The sequence below is a fragment of the Aplidium turbinatum genome, chromosome 3, assembly GCF_918807975.1.
Source record: "Aplidium turbinatum chromosome 3, kaAplTurb1.1, whole genome shotgun sequence".
NCBI classification, from domain to species: domain Eukaryota; kingdom Metazoa; phylum Chordata; class Ascidiacea; order Aplousobranchia; family Polyclinidae; genus Aplidium; species Aplidium turbinatum.
This window is the reverse complement of record NC_137474.1, coordinates 15,168,840-15,187,091: the sequence shown is the minus strand read 5'-3', so window position 1 is coordinate 15,187,091 and position 18,252 is coordinate 15,168,840. Positions and strand designations below refer to the sequence as shown.

General features: G+C 36.6%; 1 protein-coding gene across 1 annotated transcript; it reads right to left on the bottom strand.

The window, feature by feature from the left end:
- Positions 1-3,009: 3,009 nt before the first annotated feature.
- Positions 3,010-7,899, bottom strand: LOC145767203 (GPI alpha-1,2-mannosyltransferase 4-like). Its single transcript, XM_082578979.1, has 2 exons — positions 7,773-7,899; positions 3,010-5,357 (listed from the first exon to the last, which is right to left on the bottom strand). Exons 1-2 carry the CDS (start codon positions 7,897-7,899, stop codon positions 3,610-3,612), a joined length of 1,875 nt encoding a protein of 624 aa, XP_082435105.1. The 3' UTR covers positions 3,010-3,609.
- Between the last annotated feature and the right edge of the window lie 10,353 nt (positions 7,900-18,252).

The following is an 18,252-nucleotide window of genomic DNA, read 5'->3' as shown; positions in this document are numbered from 1 at the left end:
TGGATAGAATAATTTATACAACTATTTAACAAGTGGAAAATTCACTATGTTGATCTCGGTTACTGTACATGCGTCAGCGGCTCAAAGTCCATGCAAGTATGCCAAACTGCCAGAAATGGAAGGATAACGATTCTCCACAATCTATAAACAGTAAAACACGGTGTTGCTTCGATAAAATCTGTCGATGTTTTTTAATTTGAGAATCCTTTTTTTGCTTTTATGTCAACAAACAACTGATCAAGCTTACAAATGAACATATAGACCAAGGGGTCTGCATCCCTGGAGCGCAAGCGGCCATGTAACTTACGTCAGCTGTAAAAGCAGTGATGTACGCGTATACAGAAAATATTGACGCCGTCAGCGTAAACGTTCGAAAAAATCATACGCCGTATGCGTCAAAGTAACTTGTAAAAAAAGCTGGCGTCGTCAGCGTAGGCTATACACTAGCGTAAACTCATTTTGTTAGCTCGGTGCCAAACATTCACACGGTACAAACCACTCGAAACAAACAAGTTTTATTTTGAATTTCCACGAAGAAACACAAGCATCTGAAAGTGTTCATCTGACACTTTGCTGCGTTTTGGTTTCAACATGGTTTTGTCCATTGAAAACATTCTTTCAACTGCAGCGCTGGAAGGTATTGGCGTGTTGTAGCAAAAAAAGACATTAAAAAGTATACGTTGACGCTATACGCTAAAAAAACGCGAAAAACTTTACGGCGTAGCCTCAAGCGACAACTATCCAAAAAATGTGGCCGTAAGCGTTAGCGTAAACAAAAAGTCAACGCCGCAAGTCTACGGCGTAGAATTTGCGGCGTATACGTACATCTCTGTGTATAAGTGTATAGCCAAGTGGTGAAGGTGTTTGCCTGACACTCAGGGTCGAAGGGGCCCACAAAATACAGTGAATAATAATATATAAAAAGTTATCGAAAAAATTAATAACTTCAGACATTGCTTTGATCAATAGAACTTCAAAGTGATGACAAACAGAACTTCCATCATCTAGAAAACACATCTGTGTCATGGCCTGACAGCTGATAAAGCTTAAATGTGAAAACGTACATTGCCATGCTTGCCCGCATATAGGGGAAGGTCTAGTTAGTTGAGCCAGAAATCGATTTTTCTGCAATAAAAATTTAACGACAAACTTTACCAAAAATCCGAATCCATCATGATAAATTTCAGTCTTATGCGGTTATTGTGAACATGTTTGTGTTTGCGACTGACCCCGATTTATATCATTTATCGGCATTTTAAAATTGAAATTTAGCCGGCTCAAATGATACCCTAAATTTCACGGTTGAGCCACCCGCGTTGTTCACGGTTGATCCACCATTATTTCACTTCCAAAAGATATCCCAAAACAGAGCTCAATCTGCATCAAACACAATAAACTCTTCTCTTGAACATCTTGCAAATAAACAATCAAAAAAAGTTTAAACTGTGTGTTGTGTCTAGTGTCTTAAAATGAAATAACAGTGAACATTGAATGAACAGAAATTTATACTACTGAAAACACTGAGAATCATTGAATAGGAAACTTTGCATGAAGGTGCTTTTACCTTTCTGAAACGATTTCGCGAGGTTTGTGAAGAAAACGAACATTAGCAACCAGTGGCGTTGCTATCGAGTAAATATAAGGGGGGAGTGCTAAAAAAATTACCCTCAAACTGGCGCATTACAGAAAAAAACTACTCTTATGGAAGTTTAAGGGGGGCAGTGGACCGCCCCCGGCTAGGACACCAGTTCTACGCATCAATTACAGTACGGTACAACAAAATTAGGGCAGTACGTAAGGACCATCGGCTCATAAACTACATTTCTTATGATAAAGGCATGGCTCAACCGCGAACATTGCAAGTGGCTCAACTGTTAACATCGCCGCCATTTTCAAAATTCATGAAAAATTGCCAAGAACCAACTGGCTAATCAAGCAACGAGAACTACTAAAACAAAGAGTAAGTTTACCCTCACCTATCCCAGTATTTCCATTAAGACAACGATGAAACATCGTAGGAAAAAATAACACATTTCTTATTTTTCTCAAAACTACTTTTACCTACCATTTTACATTTAACTGCTTCACAATTTTTCTGCTTGTAGAAAATCCCTAAAACTACATGTGCTGATGGACTTCAAGTTTTTCCATATTTTCGTTATGAAACGGTTGACTAATCATGCACGACGTTGCGATAAAACCGGATGGATCAACCGTTACCCGGCTCAACTAACCAAACCTTCCCCTAACTACCAAACTACTACTGTATGTAACTACCGGTAGCACCAATTATAGTATTAATTCCACAAAACATCTGTAACTTACGCCTTGACAGAATATTTCTTGAAAAAAACAATAGCCTACTATACCTGAAATTTTTAGACATTAGCCAACACATTACAAATCTTTAAATACTTAATGAAGGGCGGCCATCATTAGTACGTCACAGTCAGGATTATGAAAAAGGTCAGTGCGGGAAAACATCGAAAAAGAAACAAATTACATTCGAGATTTAATAAAACTACTAGAGAAACGCAAGCTGCGTAGCCGAGTGGTGAGAGCCCTGGGACGTCATTCGGTTTGAATCCTTATCCTTGGACTGACAAAGCCTTGATTAGGTTATTCCTGGTAGTTTCGGCTTTCGCATACTTGTAGAGGCTCTTGACGCAGGTCCGGTTACCGAGATTTGCAGAGTGAAGTTTTCCGATTGTTGAAGTGTTGTTGCCGGGGAATTATTCCATTCACTAGGTGCCGCTGAATGGAGAGCAGTCTTGAAATGCGTTGCTCAAGCGTACACCCCCGAGGTTGAGCCGGGAGCGCAACCACTGAGCTAACGGGGTGGACTCAAATGGCGCTGGTTCGACACCGCTCAAGAGCACGCGGCTTTAGTAGGACACTTAAAGGCATACATGAAGGTGTACAAGAAGATTGGCTTACTAGCCTTCTCATCCACTTAATGTAAATCTTCTACCATCAGGCGTAAGCCTGGATACAACGCAAGAATGACATTTTACTGCATTTTTATTAAAGTCTTGATGTGATGAGGCAAAAGCATTCAAACTCATCTTACAATAAATATAGAAAAAAATTGATACTAATAATAATGCATGATTGTCGTGATGGAGACAACTCCATAATCTGATGGTCGTTTGTCTCACATCTTTTAAACCAATCTTGCTATAGTTTTAGTCAGGGCTTTGGAGCCTGCATAAAAATGAAACTGCTCCAGCTCTCTCTTTTATCGGAGCATAGCTCCAGCAGTCCAGCTCCATTACCGTATTTTCTCAAATAATACACGACTTCACTAATAGTCACCCTCAATCAGTTATCACCCCAAATTCAAAGTCTTACGAAATGACGCACAACGATTAACAATACCAGTCAACAAGTATCAATTTTGTAATGGATTGCTGTTAGATTATAAATGTGAAATCAGTCCATAGCATCTCATGAAATTAATTGGAGCTGTCTATCTAACAACTGGCTCCAATCTGAATTTAACATACAGCTCCGACTCCTTTGGAAAATGCAAAGCTCCGGCTCCAAAGCTCTGGTTTTATTACGACATACATAACTGATAGCCTACATCTCGAGTATATTAAAGTTTTGTTACAGTGCACTAGTTTCAACTTTTGAAGTATATACGGCGTATTTGACAGAATTGTCCTTTAGAATAGGCAATGCATCCAGTTTATAAATGGCCACCACCATTTTGTCTGTAAGTTCAAGAAACACGTTCCAGTCTACTTTGCGTGAGGTCATACAAAGTTTGTCAGCCCATGGGGGATTTTCCATGCTCAAATGAGGAAAGATTTGAAACTGCAGGTGAAGTTGGAAATTTTGATGAAGCTTTTTGTATTGTATGCATGGCAGTGACGCCGGAAGGACAAGATAAACTTGAGCACGAGAGTTTTGGAGGGAAGAGTAAAGATTACTTTCGAGTTTTTCATGTGAACTTTCAGCTAAATCTATGATTTCGAAATTATCGGATTTGTCTTTACGCAAGGCAGCTAGATGCAGAGGTGGCATATACGTTTTATAAAAAAAAACTTTTGTGATGCTATCGGAGCCGAACCGCTGTTCACTGTGTATTCTTGCAAGAGAACTAACATACTCCATGGATGGCACAACACCCCCTTGATGAAAAATTCCAAAAATAGATAGCCCAAAAAAGTTGAATATTACCCACACAGTAACAAGAAATTTATGTGAAGACATGGGACATATATGCTTTGAGCTTAAAACTACCAGAGGTATTACAATAGGAAGAATAAACCTTGGTTCTTGATGTGGAATAACAGACAATGAAATTAAACCGAATGCGTATGTGCAAGTCAGAAGGTTAAAAATGCTTCTATTACCTTTATAACAAGGACTGTTTAGATAATTGCATCTTCCTCGCACAACTGCTAAAAACGGATATAGTAAAGGCCCAAATAGTAATGGCATATTTACTGTCATATGCACATACCAGGGGTGAATACCATGGTTTTTCAGGTTTGAGGAATCTAGATTGTAACGCATGCTATTTAATGGAGTCAGTGGTATAGTTTTAATGCATTCGAAAACCTTATTATAATTCATATCTTGAACCATTGGTAGAAGTTGAAGAAGCTTTTCAGGGGTAAAGTATGCACAGTCAAGCATTATCAATAGTATAGCAGTGACACAAGCTCCTGGTAATAAAGTTAACGACCTGCGTAATGATTGATGCATTAAATTGTACCATCCACTAGACTGTACATCTTTAAAACACCAATAAATAACTGGGGCAAATGCAAAACCTAAAAATGAAACTCGAATGAAAAATCCAGCAACTAGCACAACAGAAATCAGATATGCATTTGAAGTGTCTTTAGATTGAGGCAGCACAATATCATTTTGAGAAACCAGATCATCATCGACATGTTCATTCGTAGAAGTTTCCTCTTCTAAATTTTGATCTTGGTTATTTCCCTTTTCAGTAATGGCAGATTTATAATATGATGTTACTAAATGTAAAAGAATGGCAAGAAGTAGCAATTCTGTAGAGTTCGAAAATGTTCTGGTCGCATAAACCCAGCATGTATAAGAGCTCGCAAATATGATTGCAGCTGTGTTGGCAATGTCTTTATTAAAAAAAAGTTTATCAGTCACTTTGTATATCATATAATCGACAACAAAGCTTTGAAGTGTCATCCATAAGCGTGGAATAACTAGTAGAAGATGTGATGTTACAGTAAAATCGGCATAGCAAGCAATTTGTTTGAGAATCATAAAAGGGATGCCAGACGAAATAATTGGAAAAACAATGCTTCTTGTGGGATGACTAGGGTTCCATTCCCATGTGCGATGGTGAGAGTAATTGAAAACATCACCTGGAATCAAACAAGAAATAAAAAAGTCTAATGATAGCGTTTATTTTTTACACTCCACACACTTTCTTTACGTGGTAGATAATAACATAAACATGATTTTCTATACTATGCACTGTCTTCTTACCTTACAACAGCATATGTTGGTAGTTTAAATTTTATGATATATATATATATATATAATACAGTATAATAGTACAGTACATAAAGGAGAATTGAATGTTATTGCCAATCACTAAGTAATTTATCTAGAAAAAAAAAAGATCTAAGTGCATCGGTTGCAGCACCAGTCATTAACAACTGACAATTAGGGAGTTATAAATGCCGAACTATAAAAAACCATATTGGAGTTATAAATGCCGAACTAGAGAAATTTCGCGTTTTTTCTGAATGCTTTCCTAAGTTTCCATAATCCAATTACATTTTGGGCTGATTTTGCCAATAGCATCATTCGCTCATTGCCTCGCTGATATTCTATGTAAGCCAATGTTGTTTGTTAAGAGGCATAAAGCAAGATCACTGACTGTTACAGCAAAGATAGGCTACATGCCAAAACATAATGTTTGCTTATACAGTATCAGCAATAAGTTTAAAGATACGGTAGTATGTTCACTCTGTAGAGTCCATAATGCATAGGCCTACAAAAGCCAATCAGTCTTGGATAATTGCTCAACAAAATAATGTAAACAATACCTAGGTATGTAAATATATAGTCGTAAAAAATTAGTTGTACTTTTTTATTCCACTTAATTTTTTGCCACATGCATAAAACATGAAAAAGCATAAAACATTTTAGTCATCACTTCCAACTAAGCACAAAATTTTCCAATGTATATATATATATAATTAGAATTGTTGCCTTCTATAACAGTGATTCCAAAACAGGGGGTGCATATGAAGAATTTCCAAGGTAGAAGCATAGGTGGTAGACTTTTGCCAGGGATATCTTTACACTACAGGATGCGAAACGCGGAATCTGCCCGTCCAACTGAAGGGCTAACTATGCTGTCTACATTGTATTGAACATTTGAACAATGCCGTGTTACTGTACGAGAATGTTTGTTTTGCACTGGCTGTTTTCACTTGATTGTTTCAAAAAGTGGTATTTGTTATGTTTTTGACAAAAGTATTAATATTTCATAAGTTTATTGCCTATTACACAAAAAGTTTACATGAAGAACGGACAAAAAAAACTACTACTGTATTGCCATATTGTGCATTTACTTGACGAGCATGTACAGTTGTACACAAAACAAAAGTAATGCACATCAATATTATTGGACAATTAAATATTATAACTACAAAATTTTGTAACCACAATCAAGTGATGACATAAATTCAAATATTCGCAGTCCTGTGTGAACCACCAGTCGTAAGCTTGCGAACTGTTCGAGCCATCTTCGTGGGTTTCTCATGCCTGGGAGCGCTCAAACGTTTTAGTTCATTTTAGGCGAAACAATACAAAGTCTTTACAATCAATTCAAAGTTATAGTGGCCTATGGGACAAGCTTCAGCAGCCTGCATGCCGAATGATGTCTCTGCAGCATTTTTAACAGCTCAAACAAACGCAAAGCGTGGGTTTGGTAAGGTGAACATTTTCATAGAATAAACATTTTAAAGCTCACAGGTGCGAGGAACCCACGAAGATGGCTCGAACAGTTCGCAAGCTTATGAGTGGTGGTTCACGCAAGACTGCAAATCTTTGTATTTATGTCATCACTTGATTGTGGTTACAGCTTGTATGTACAGTAGAACTCGGTTAATCCGGATTCGGTTAATCCGGATCTTCGCCTAAACCGGATGAAACTGGAAGTACAAATGAGTCAGGCTTGATAGAACCGTCATCGGTTAATCCGGATCTTCGCCTAATCCGGATGGAATCGCCGGTCAAATCGAATCCGGATTAACCGAGTTCTACTGTATGATATAGTTATAATATCTGGTATCACGACAATTCAAAGCCAATCACTCAACAACAAAATTTAAGGCAGGGGTATCTGAAGAAAAAAACCTCTTTTCTTCAGAGATCCCTGGGTTAAGGTTAGGGTTAGTGTATTTATCATAAATAAATTATCGGCTTTGAATTGACCGCTTTGAATTATCGGCTTTGAATTGACGCATAACCAGAATATCTGATTGTCCAATGATATTGATGTGCATAACAGGCATAGCTCAGCAACAATACAACATTTAACATTATAACACAAAAATCAAATAAAACGAACGTTTTCGACTATACATATTCTTTTTTAAGCCTTTAAAAGTAAAAAGTAGTGGCTTTTTATAAAACTGGACTTTCTGGATGATATTTACCTACATTCATTATTCTAACATTTCAATAATGATGACAAATAAATATTAGCAATCAAAGAAGCCTTTTATCTTGTTTTAACCCATCAAATTCATGCATAAACATACCTGCCATTATCTCACTTGATTGAAAAAACTCATCAGGATAAATATACCCATACTGGGGAGAAAAACAAAGCATCAGCCTCAAACATGCCATGTGAAACCACAGGATTTTAATCATAACTCCCTCCATTTAAATGTTTGTATACCTATTACGAAAATGAAATTGTCTGTGAAACACACAACAAAGAAAGTAATGAGACATGTTCTGAACATTGAAAGCTATGAACATAAGGCATAGGCTATGAACATTGAAGAAAATACATTGCAGGTGGGCATAACATTTTTTCTCTTCTTTTTTCGAAATTTAAAAAAAAGTCTACTCATGTGTTGCGATGATTCCATATTTTAATTGATATATGGGTATATGTAACCACTGAGCTAACGGAATGGACCTATTTAAACAACAGCAAAAACAATATTTATATGCGATATAAGTAATAAAATAGAGTTCAATAGATTACAATTGAGTGTGAATCACTGTATTGGTCAAGTCTGTTTAGGGGCGTAACCAGCAAAAAAATCAGAGGGTGGTCAAATGAGTATTTTTGCACATGTAAGCGAACCCGGCAACGAGCGAAATACCAAGGTAGAGCACCCATAGGGAGGGGTGAAAAAACCCTTAAAATTAGGCATTCCCAGAGGGGTGCAACCTAGTTCGTACCCTGAACAGTTCGTACCCTCAGTTCGTACCCTGAAAAGATCGAGAGAAAAAATTCAAAAAAGCCGAAGTCGCTGATTGCAGTTTAATAGCACAAAGCCGAAGTCGCTGACAGGTGTTTCCGCAAACAAGTCAAGGGTTTGGGTTAGCGGAAACTGCGGATAGAGGAAACTGCGGATAGCGAAAACTGCGGAAAAATATTTTCGGAAACTGTGATCAGCGAGGGTTAGGCATGGATGGGGTTAGGGTTAGAGAGCATAGATTACTCAATGGTTAGAGTTAGGATAAGCGGAAACTGCAGTTAGCGGAAACTGCGATCAGCGAGGGTTAGGGTTAGAGCATAGATTACTTTATGGTTAGAGTTAGGGTAAAGGTTAGCGGAAACTGCGGAAAAATGTTTGCGGAAACTGCGATCAGCGAGGGTTAGAGCATAGATTACTCTAAGGTTAGGGTATGGGTTAGCGGAAACTACAGAAAAATGTTTGCGAAAACTGCGATCAGCGAGGGTTAGGGTTAGAGCATAGATTAGTCTATGGTTAGAGTTAGAGTTAGCGGAATATGCAGAAAAATGTTTGCGGAAACTGCGATCAGCAAAGTTTAGTGTTAGGGTGAGGGTTACGGTTAGGGTAAGCGGAAACTGCGATCAGCGACTTCGATTTTGTGCTATCTTTCTCTCGATCTTTTTAGGGGGAAAATTTTAAAATGTTTGCGGAAACTGTGATCAGCGACTTCCGCTTTTTTTAATTTTTTTTCTCGATCTTTTCAGGGTACGAACTGAGGGTACGAACTGTTCAGGGTACGAACTAGGTTGCATCTTTCCCAGAGTATGTTTAGCTTAAATAAATAGTGAAACTTTGTTAAATACTGTAATGCTGTAACAGAGTAGGGGTCTGGGGGGATGCTCCCCCAAGGGGCATAGACAAAGCAACATCTTTGTCCATCATGCCGATTGTGTAGACTGTAGATACAGTACAAAATGCATACACTATTACAACATACAAGAAGTAGAATGTTTAATATGGAATCAAGCATTGTTCAATAAGAAAAAAATTAGATGGGACAATGCTGTACAGACTTCATATAAATACCTATTTTCAAATTCAAGATACAATTGGTTCCATAGCAGTTGCTAATACATAGCATATGCCTGTCAACTCAGCTGAACTACGAAGAACCAAGACCCAATAAAATTCTATCAACTGCTGTAGCTTCATTTTCATATCATAGGCTATACTCAGAGATGGGCGTGATCTTGATCTTGAAGATCACAAGTGATCTTGATCTTCAAGATCACTTTTTTTTTGGTGATCTTGATCTTGATCTAAGATCACTTTTTTTTGTGTGATCTTGATCTTGAAGAACAATAAGATCAAGATCACTTTAAAACTAAAGTTTACTTCCTAGATAGAGGCATTTTTTTAAAACTTTTACTGTACAAAGTAGTTAGTGGCGACTACTAACATTAAGCCACTGCTAATCTGGTATGTGTCGAACAAAAGACGATTTAAAATCTCCATCTAATCTGGTCAGTGTTGCCATTTCAAAATTGAAAAAGTTTTTGGTGTTGGTCATAATAAAGAAGTCAACTTCCGTGTACTTTATGTTGACGTATAATAAAAAAATGATTTAACTTTGTTCACAATTTCCATGTGTGAATTTTAAAGAAATGTTTGCTTTCTTTGACCCAATTTTAGATGTTTCAAAAGTGTAGAATGGCGGTGTTAAAAAATCTGGACTCTAGCCGACTTTGGTCATGTAAAGTGGTTTATTGCAGCAAATCAACCAGACCAAGACTTGTTTACGGTCTGAGTATGGAGCGGTTTGTTTGACCGCAAACCTCTGGAACTTTTTTGATAGCAGACAACAGTATCAAGGTTGCCAGATGGGTAAATGGTGCAATAAACATTGACATAACACAGTGAAAGTTAAAACAACTTAGTAACACGAATAAAAACTCCAACATAAACCAGACAAAAATTTGGTAAAAAATGATGCAGTTAAACTTTATTATTATTTATATAAATAAAATACATAAAACTAATTGCTTTTTCAGTAGGCTACTATTGTAATTAACCTCGGCCTTGGGGTGACGTTGCGATTCTACGCAAACTACGTCAACAATTGATAGGCCTAATAGCAACAGTCACTAACTCATTACAATTCTTAGGCCAGCGATCGAGTAGTTAAAAGTAAAAGTTAGCAATACCAACTATATACCTTTACCCGGGTTGCTTATATACAGTATAGCAACTATTTTTTGCAACATCATTGACCAAAAACTTCATTTTTTTTCAAGTACACAAAAAGTGATCTTGAAAGTGATCTTGATGTTCAAGATCACGATCTTGATCTTCAAGATCACTTAGTTTGGTGATCTTGATCTTCAAGATCACCTATTGTTGGTGATCTTGATCTTGATCTTCAAGATCACCAATACTGGTGATCTTGCCCATCTCTGGCTATACTGTAGCATTGATGACAGCTGTCATACTTCAGCATTGATGACAAGGATCATTATTATGAGTCCTGGTTTTTTTTTGTTCGCCGAGACTTTTCGGTCATTTGTCCAAAATGACTTGAAAAAATTTGGTCAATTTTATTTACTTCGGTCATTTTTAGTCATTTTTGGTCATATATAGTCAATTGACTATATTTTTTTTCCGCCATTTTGACCGAATTGACTATATTTTTTTCGAACATTTTGCTAAAAAATTGGTCAGTGACCGATAAATGACCGAAAAAAACCCCCAGATTATGACCAACAGCATTTTTCCACTTGTTGCAGCAAAGTTCTGATCCTCAAAATCGTTGACAGAAGTTGAAGTCCCATACGATTTTGCAGTTTGGTTTTGATTGCAGAAAATCTTAAAAAAAACTCGCTCAACTAATGCATTGCTGATTGGCATGCTATAGGGTACGTTGTTAGTGCCAATGGAGCAACCTCTCTAAATTTATACTCTCCTGAGCATTTCTAAACTCGTACACCTTGGTACAAAAAGTACAACAATCTTTCATTGCTTTTTTTTATCATACAAGAAAGACCAGTTTACATTTAGTAAATTTCTCCACTGACTTTTTCCCACTTTAATTTATCAGGCAGAATAATTTTGCGCGATCCGCCTCAAAAAATGATCCGTAAAAAATTGCGCGGTAAACAATGCGATGAAAGCAGCAACATTCGGAAGCTGATAAAATCACTTCTCCTTACCACATCAAAGCAAATGTTATATTTTTTCCATAGCCAAATAAACAGTCAACACAGAAATTTAAATAAGAAATTCAGCTTTCAAAATTGTGTAACTTTTGTACTGTGTATATTGCATATTTCAAACATGTACCTATGTTCCTGTTACTGACAAATAAAACATTGATTGATTGATTGATTGAACTTGTCAAAGATAAAGCAAGTGCAGTTACGAAAAGTGAGACATAAAATCGTATATTCATACTGCTATATGTGATTTGGCAGGAAACGTAAGCATCACAAAAACGTCTATAAAAATACTTTTCCGAAATAATTTTTGGAATTTTATTTTTGAATCGTGTTCAGAATTGAATTTCCTTTCCAGGGGTGTCAAGCTCGTGGTGGGGCAGACGAAGGAAACGCGAGAAGAATGGTTTAAAAATGGGGTAAATATCTTACGTATTTAAAATTTAATAAGGATTTTGACGTTTTGACACGCATTTAATTAAGTGTCTATAAAAATATTTTCCCGAAATAGTTTTCGGAATTTTATTTTTGAATCGTGTTCAGAATTGAATTTCCTTTCCAGGGTTGGCAAGCTCGTGGTGGGGCAGACGAAGGAAACGCAGGCAGAATGATTTAAAGATCGTGTAAATATCTTACGTATTTAAAATTAAATAAGGATTTTGACGTTTTGACATGCATTCAATTAAGCGTTTATAAAAGATAGTTGAAAAATTGGAAATTACAGAAAATAATAGAAAAGACCTGTACAAAAATAAATTCCTTGTGTTACATTTGTTTATTAAGTTCTGTATTGTTGTAAGGTTTTCCCACCGCACCTTTGAGGCAACCTTATGCGGTCGTTAGGTTTTTTGTTAACGCAGGACCTGTCGCCAGTAGCCATATTACACCTGCCTATACAGCACATCTTGAGTAGGCTAATGCAAAAAAACTGTACAGAATAGTTAATGCCTTATCAATACTGAACTTTTCAGAGTTTGACAAAATGATGTGTAAATTGAAGAGATCTTAACTTAAATTTCTCTAGAAAGCGATTATAGGCTATACATTTCGAATGGGTATTATTTTAAGTTTTAATAGATTACTGCATCTACAATGATTTGATTTAGAAATCACTAGGTTTGTTTGTCGTATCCAGGCTTACACCTGGTGGTTGAAGATTTGGATTAAGTAGACACAAAGGCAATGAAGCCAATCTTCGTGTCCACTTTCAGGCATGCCTTTAAGTGTCCTGCCAAAGACACAACCGCATGCTTTTGAGCGGTGTCGAACCCGGTGCCCTTTCGATTGCCGTTCCAAGTTCTCACCACTCGGCTATGCAGCCGACCTCACCACTCGGCTATAACAGAAACTTCTAAACATTTGTTCAACAAATCGAGTAGGATGCTGCGGATTCTTTTGCTATATTCAGTCTTTAGCTTTTACGTAGAAATACAAGTATCCGCGATCCTGTATTACCTTTGTCATTTCGCAGAACGAAATACATCGAACTTTTTTGTCATTAAATTCCCAAACTACATTGGCTCCTTCTAGACAATAACAAATGTAATGGCCGTTTTCCTTCCCTTTACCAAAATGTGCAATAGCACTTACGAATTTGTATTTACATTCAACGCCATTTGCATCCTCAAGAGTAAAAGTTTCATCTGCTGTGACACATCTTTTGGATTTGATTACATCAGTATTTCTACCTAAAGACAGAACCAAAACTTTGGGGAAACTAAATATTTGTTTACTCGTAGTGCAGTTCACACTTGTACATTTACAACATGGTGACATTTCGTTGTCAACGAGCAAGTTCTTTAGATATAAGGATAAAAGATTATTTTCTGAAATCCAGTGGTACATTGGTAGAAATAATACTTTTTCGTTATTTCTATGAAGCTCACTTTTTGAACCGCATTCAATACACTGGTGATACGTGACGTATTCCAGTGCCAATGTTATATCAGACCGCTCTAATAACAATGGCAATGACGATTCGCTAAAAAACTCGGCAGGGTCATGTTGCAAATCCAGTGGAAATTTACTTCTTATATCATTCAGCGTGTTTTTAAGTAGTTTTTCTTCTACGTTTCTGTTAACAATAAGATTATGCATTATAAGAAATAAATTCCTGCCCAGTTTTGCAATACCTTTGTCGTTTTCCAGCTACGATATTGGCACATCACATGTTATAATTACAAATTTAAGCGCTTGCAATACAACGTTCAACCAACAGGAGTTACTTACATTTACTAAGCCAGGAGGAAGATTGCTATTAGGAGTTCCAGATAGAATCATTAAATCGGGATGAGCTTTGATAGCGTTTGTAACGATGTAATATATCATCCAATGTCGATATAGGTTGTGAAAAAATCAACATCCAAGTTTCTTTGGTTAAGCTTTTCATTGCTGTTGTTGCAAAGAATATCCGCTGTCATGCAAACGGCCACTCCACAAGTAGGCCTATTGTTGTCTGTTTGCATCAAGATGTGTTTAGTGTCTACGGCATAATCGTCCTTACATAGCCCGTAATCAACCAAGACATTTAATAAACAATCTACGCCGTCACGAAAGAACTTTGAAACCTCACTGGACATGCCATTGTTTAATGAATCATAGCAATGTAACAACTCTTTTGGATGGAAAAATGTAACAAACAAAAATGACCATTGCACAAGAAAGGAAGAAGAACGACGGGTCGCAGTTTGTCCTCGTTTTCTATCATGGCCGTTTTGAAAAATTTTATTGACTTTACGGGTGTCCCTTGAAGAAGCTTGCTTGTGCAATCGCAGTCTAAATCCCCTATGGCATTAATGTTGCTCGGTTCATTGACTTTTAGCAAAATGTAAGCGTCTACCAGACGTTTGCTTAGCCAACCAACGGCCGATGGATTTGTATAGTGCTTTTCCAATTCGCTCTTGATTTTCCTACAGGGGTTATTACACGCCGTAAGTAAATCTAGCCAAGACACTTCGTGGTTTTTGTCTATTACGAGAGCGGTATCAGATAAACAGTTACGATTTATTGCCAAACCGTGCCACACCTTTGTTGAAAATTCCTTCATGTACCCGAAATCTTTTTTTATAGCAGTCCAAAAGTCATTTATCCGTTTGTCATCACACATAGAGGTTGCAAAAGCAGTGTTTTTATAAACAGCCGATGTGGACATGGAGTCACTTATGACATTGCCGTATCGAATATGCTTTTTTGATTCATTGTTAGTGTAAATCCCAGTTGAACGACGTTTTTTTGGTTTTCTAAATTTAGAAACTACCAGACTAGTGCAATGGTTTGACTGATCTTTCAATGTTTGGTCGCTTTTGTTTTTGGAAGAAATGTGAGGTTTTCTGTAACCTTGGTGGATATAATGTGCAGAGTATATTTTTTCACTAGTTCTGATTTCATTTTCATATTGTTCCACAAAATTATCGATACTTACAACTCGCTTTCTTTTTAAATAAATTTGTTTCAAATCCCAAAAATGCTGCTCAATGATTCCTTGAGTTAAGTTATCCCGAGAAAGATTTCTTAATTCGGAAGAAATAACATTTTTAAACCAAGAGGAATACCGAAAGTAGACTTGATCATTTGGGCGTTGATGATGAGACGAATGCCGGAATAAGTCTCCTAGAATTAGCTGCGAAGTTGTACTAATTCGACTTAAAACAATTCGAATGAGTTGGGAACAAAAGTTTTTGTCCATATAAACATTTTCGTGCTTTAGCTTTGAATTGCAATGGTTAAGGTGATACGAAAAGTTATTAGAATCTAAAAAAGCGACAAGTCGGTTATGGTAGCGTAAGTAAAATGGAAATTTCAATTCTTGTTTTTGATCCTAACGCATGCTGGTATGAAAATGGTCAGTCAGGTCGTTTACATCGGTTTCTTCAATTTCATTTGTTACTTTTGATTTAGTTTCGTAAGGTTTAACGCCTTGATGCAGTCTGTTAAAATAATAGTCCACTTGAAAAGACGTTCTTTCGCAATTGGTTTCCCAAATAATGCTTTCCATCATTTCGTCCAGTTCACGCAGGGTTGTACATGCAAATAACAACGAAATCCAATGCATTGCAGTCAATATGTGTTGTTTATGTTTGTAATGTTTTTTTGCCATAACTTTAGCTGCACGCATGGCATGACTCAAACAATTGTGAACGAACGTTTTTTCTAAGTCGTACGTTATTGCCTCGTCTGTAACTACTCTCCAGCATCTGTTGTAATAATCTAACCTTGTCTCATTGCACATAGCACTTAATACAACATAAATTCCGAAATTTATTTCGGGAAAATATTTTTATAGACGCTTAATTGAAGGCGTGTCAAAACGTCAAAATCCTTATTTAATTTTAAAATCGTAAGATATTTACCCCATTTTTAAATCATTCTGCTCGCGTTTCCTTCGTCTGCCCCACCACGAGCTTGCCATCCCTGGAAAGGAAATTTAATTCTGAACACGATTTAAAAATAAAATTCCGAAAATTATTTCGGGAAAATATTTTTATAGACGCTTAATTGAAGGCGTCTGTAAACGTTAAAATCTCTATTTATTTTTAAATGCGTTTGATATTTATCCCATTTTTAAACCATTCTGCTTGCGTTTCCTTTGTCTGCCCCACCACGAAATTGACACCCCTGAAAAGGAAATTTAATTCTGAACACAATTCAAAAATAAAATTCCGAAAAACATTTCGGGAAAGTATTTTTATAGACGTTTTTGTGATGCTTACTTTTCTTGCCATATCACATATAGCAGTCTTAATAGATACGATTTTATGTCTACCTTTTCGCAATTGCAGTTGCTTTATCTCTGACAAGTCGAGTTTTTTATTTAAATTTCTGTGTTCACTGTTCATTTGGCTATGGAAAAAATATAACATTTGCTTTGATGTGGTAAGGAGAAGTGATTTTATCAGCTTCTGAATGTTGCTGCTTTCATCGCATTGTTTACCGCGCAATTTTTTACGGATCATTTTATTAGGCGGATCGCGCAAAATTATTCTGCCAGAATGACGGTGGTGCTTAGACACCAATAAAAGCATAAAAAATTATATTTCCAAACCAAGATCATAACTATAATTTCCGATATTCGATACAAGTGCAAGTCCGCTTACGCCACTCGCCAGTCAGTCCTTCCGTTTTCCGGAATGAACATGAAAATTCAATTCAATTCAATTTATTTTTCTTTGTCAGAATGCAAAAGAAATGATATTGTGAAAAAGAAATACAGTAACAAAACCAACAAAAGGAAAAGGTGGCAAAACCTTAATGGTTTAAGACGTGCACGAATGGATCTAATATTGCGGTATGCATCAATAAATATAGTTAAGCACGGCCACCAAACCTGATACTTTAAAAGAAGTTGATGAATTAGTTAAGAATCAGTCGCCTCCTCGTTCCTGGAACAACTGGAGCGCCAATTCTTAAAGCAATGAGAAAACGACTGAACCCAACATCACAAAAACAAACTAATATACACAGTTACACACACATATTGAAATTACGTAACGGACTATCAAAACAAGGACAATTTACAGATTTCATACAGAAATAAAGTGTTCGCAGCAACGATATTAAGTAGCCTATAGATTGTAGAACAAATACATAATATGGCAGCTCATTATCAAGATAAAATAGTTAAAAAAGCTTTGTTTTTTTAAATTAATTTCCTGCGCATGTAAGAGCATAAGAAGCATGATGATATAGTAGCGTGTTTTTGGTATTTCTAATAAGAGTTGAATCATCTTTTATAGCGTCAATGAGGGATGGAGTGTTTTTGGTATCGCTACCCAGCAAACATTGATTGCTGGGCCAGCGTCGGCTATATGCTGGGTATGTTGGCACAAGGCTGGCAATTTTGTCCAACATTTTGCCAACATTGCCAACATTACGCCAACAATTTCAATACTTCTTATTATGCGTTCAAAAAGGTCTTAAAGATTTTGTTTCAGGTTTATTTGTTTTAAACTGTAAAAATACTAACACAAACCTCTTTTCATGTGGTATTGCTTCAAAACACAGTTGTGTGATTGGCTGACATCGGTCAGAAGCATTGCCAGTGTTGTGCCAATTCATAACAATTTCGGTGTTTTCTTCAAAATTATGCAAATGTAATACCATCATTTTGCTACAATTTTACATTTTAATAATAGGCTATCAATGCTGTTATTATTTTCTGATACCGTACAAGTATACTATGAATACTTAAGACCAGCGTTGGTCAGAAGGGTAGCCAACAGTTTGCCAACAAAGTAGTTTCATTTTAGTTTGTTTATGTCAAACTGAGCAGAGGTCTAGAAAAAGGCTGGAGCAACAAAACGCGAACGCGATAACGTGCTTGATACCCAAACAGTTTAAACTTTCCATTAGCCCTACACGTTTCCACAAAATAAACAATTGCAATGTCGGCTATATGCTGGATGTGAGGGCACAAGATTGGCAATTATGTCCAACATTTTGCCAACAATACGCCATCAATTTCAATAACTTATTTCTTATCATGCGTTCAAAAAGGTCTCAAAGATTTTATTTCAGGTTTATTTGTTTTAATCTTTAAAATTACTAACACAAACTTCTTTTCATGTGGTATTGCTTCAAAACACAGTTGTGTGGTTGGCTAACATCGGTCAGAAGCG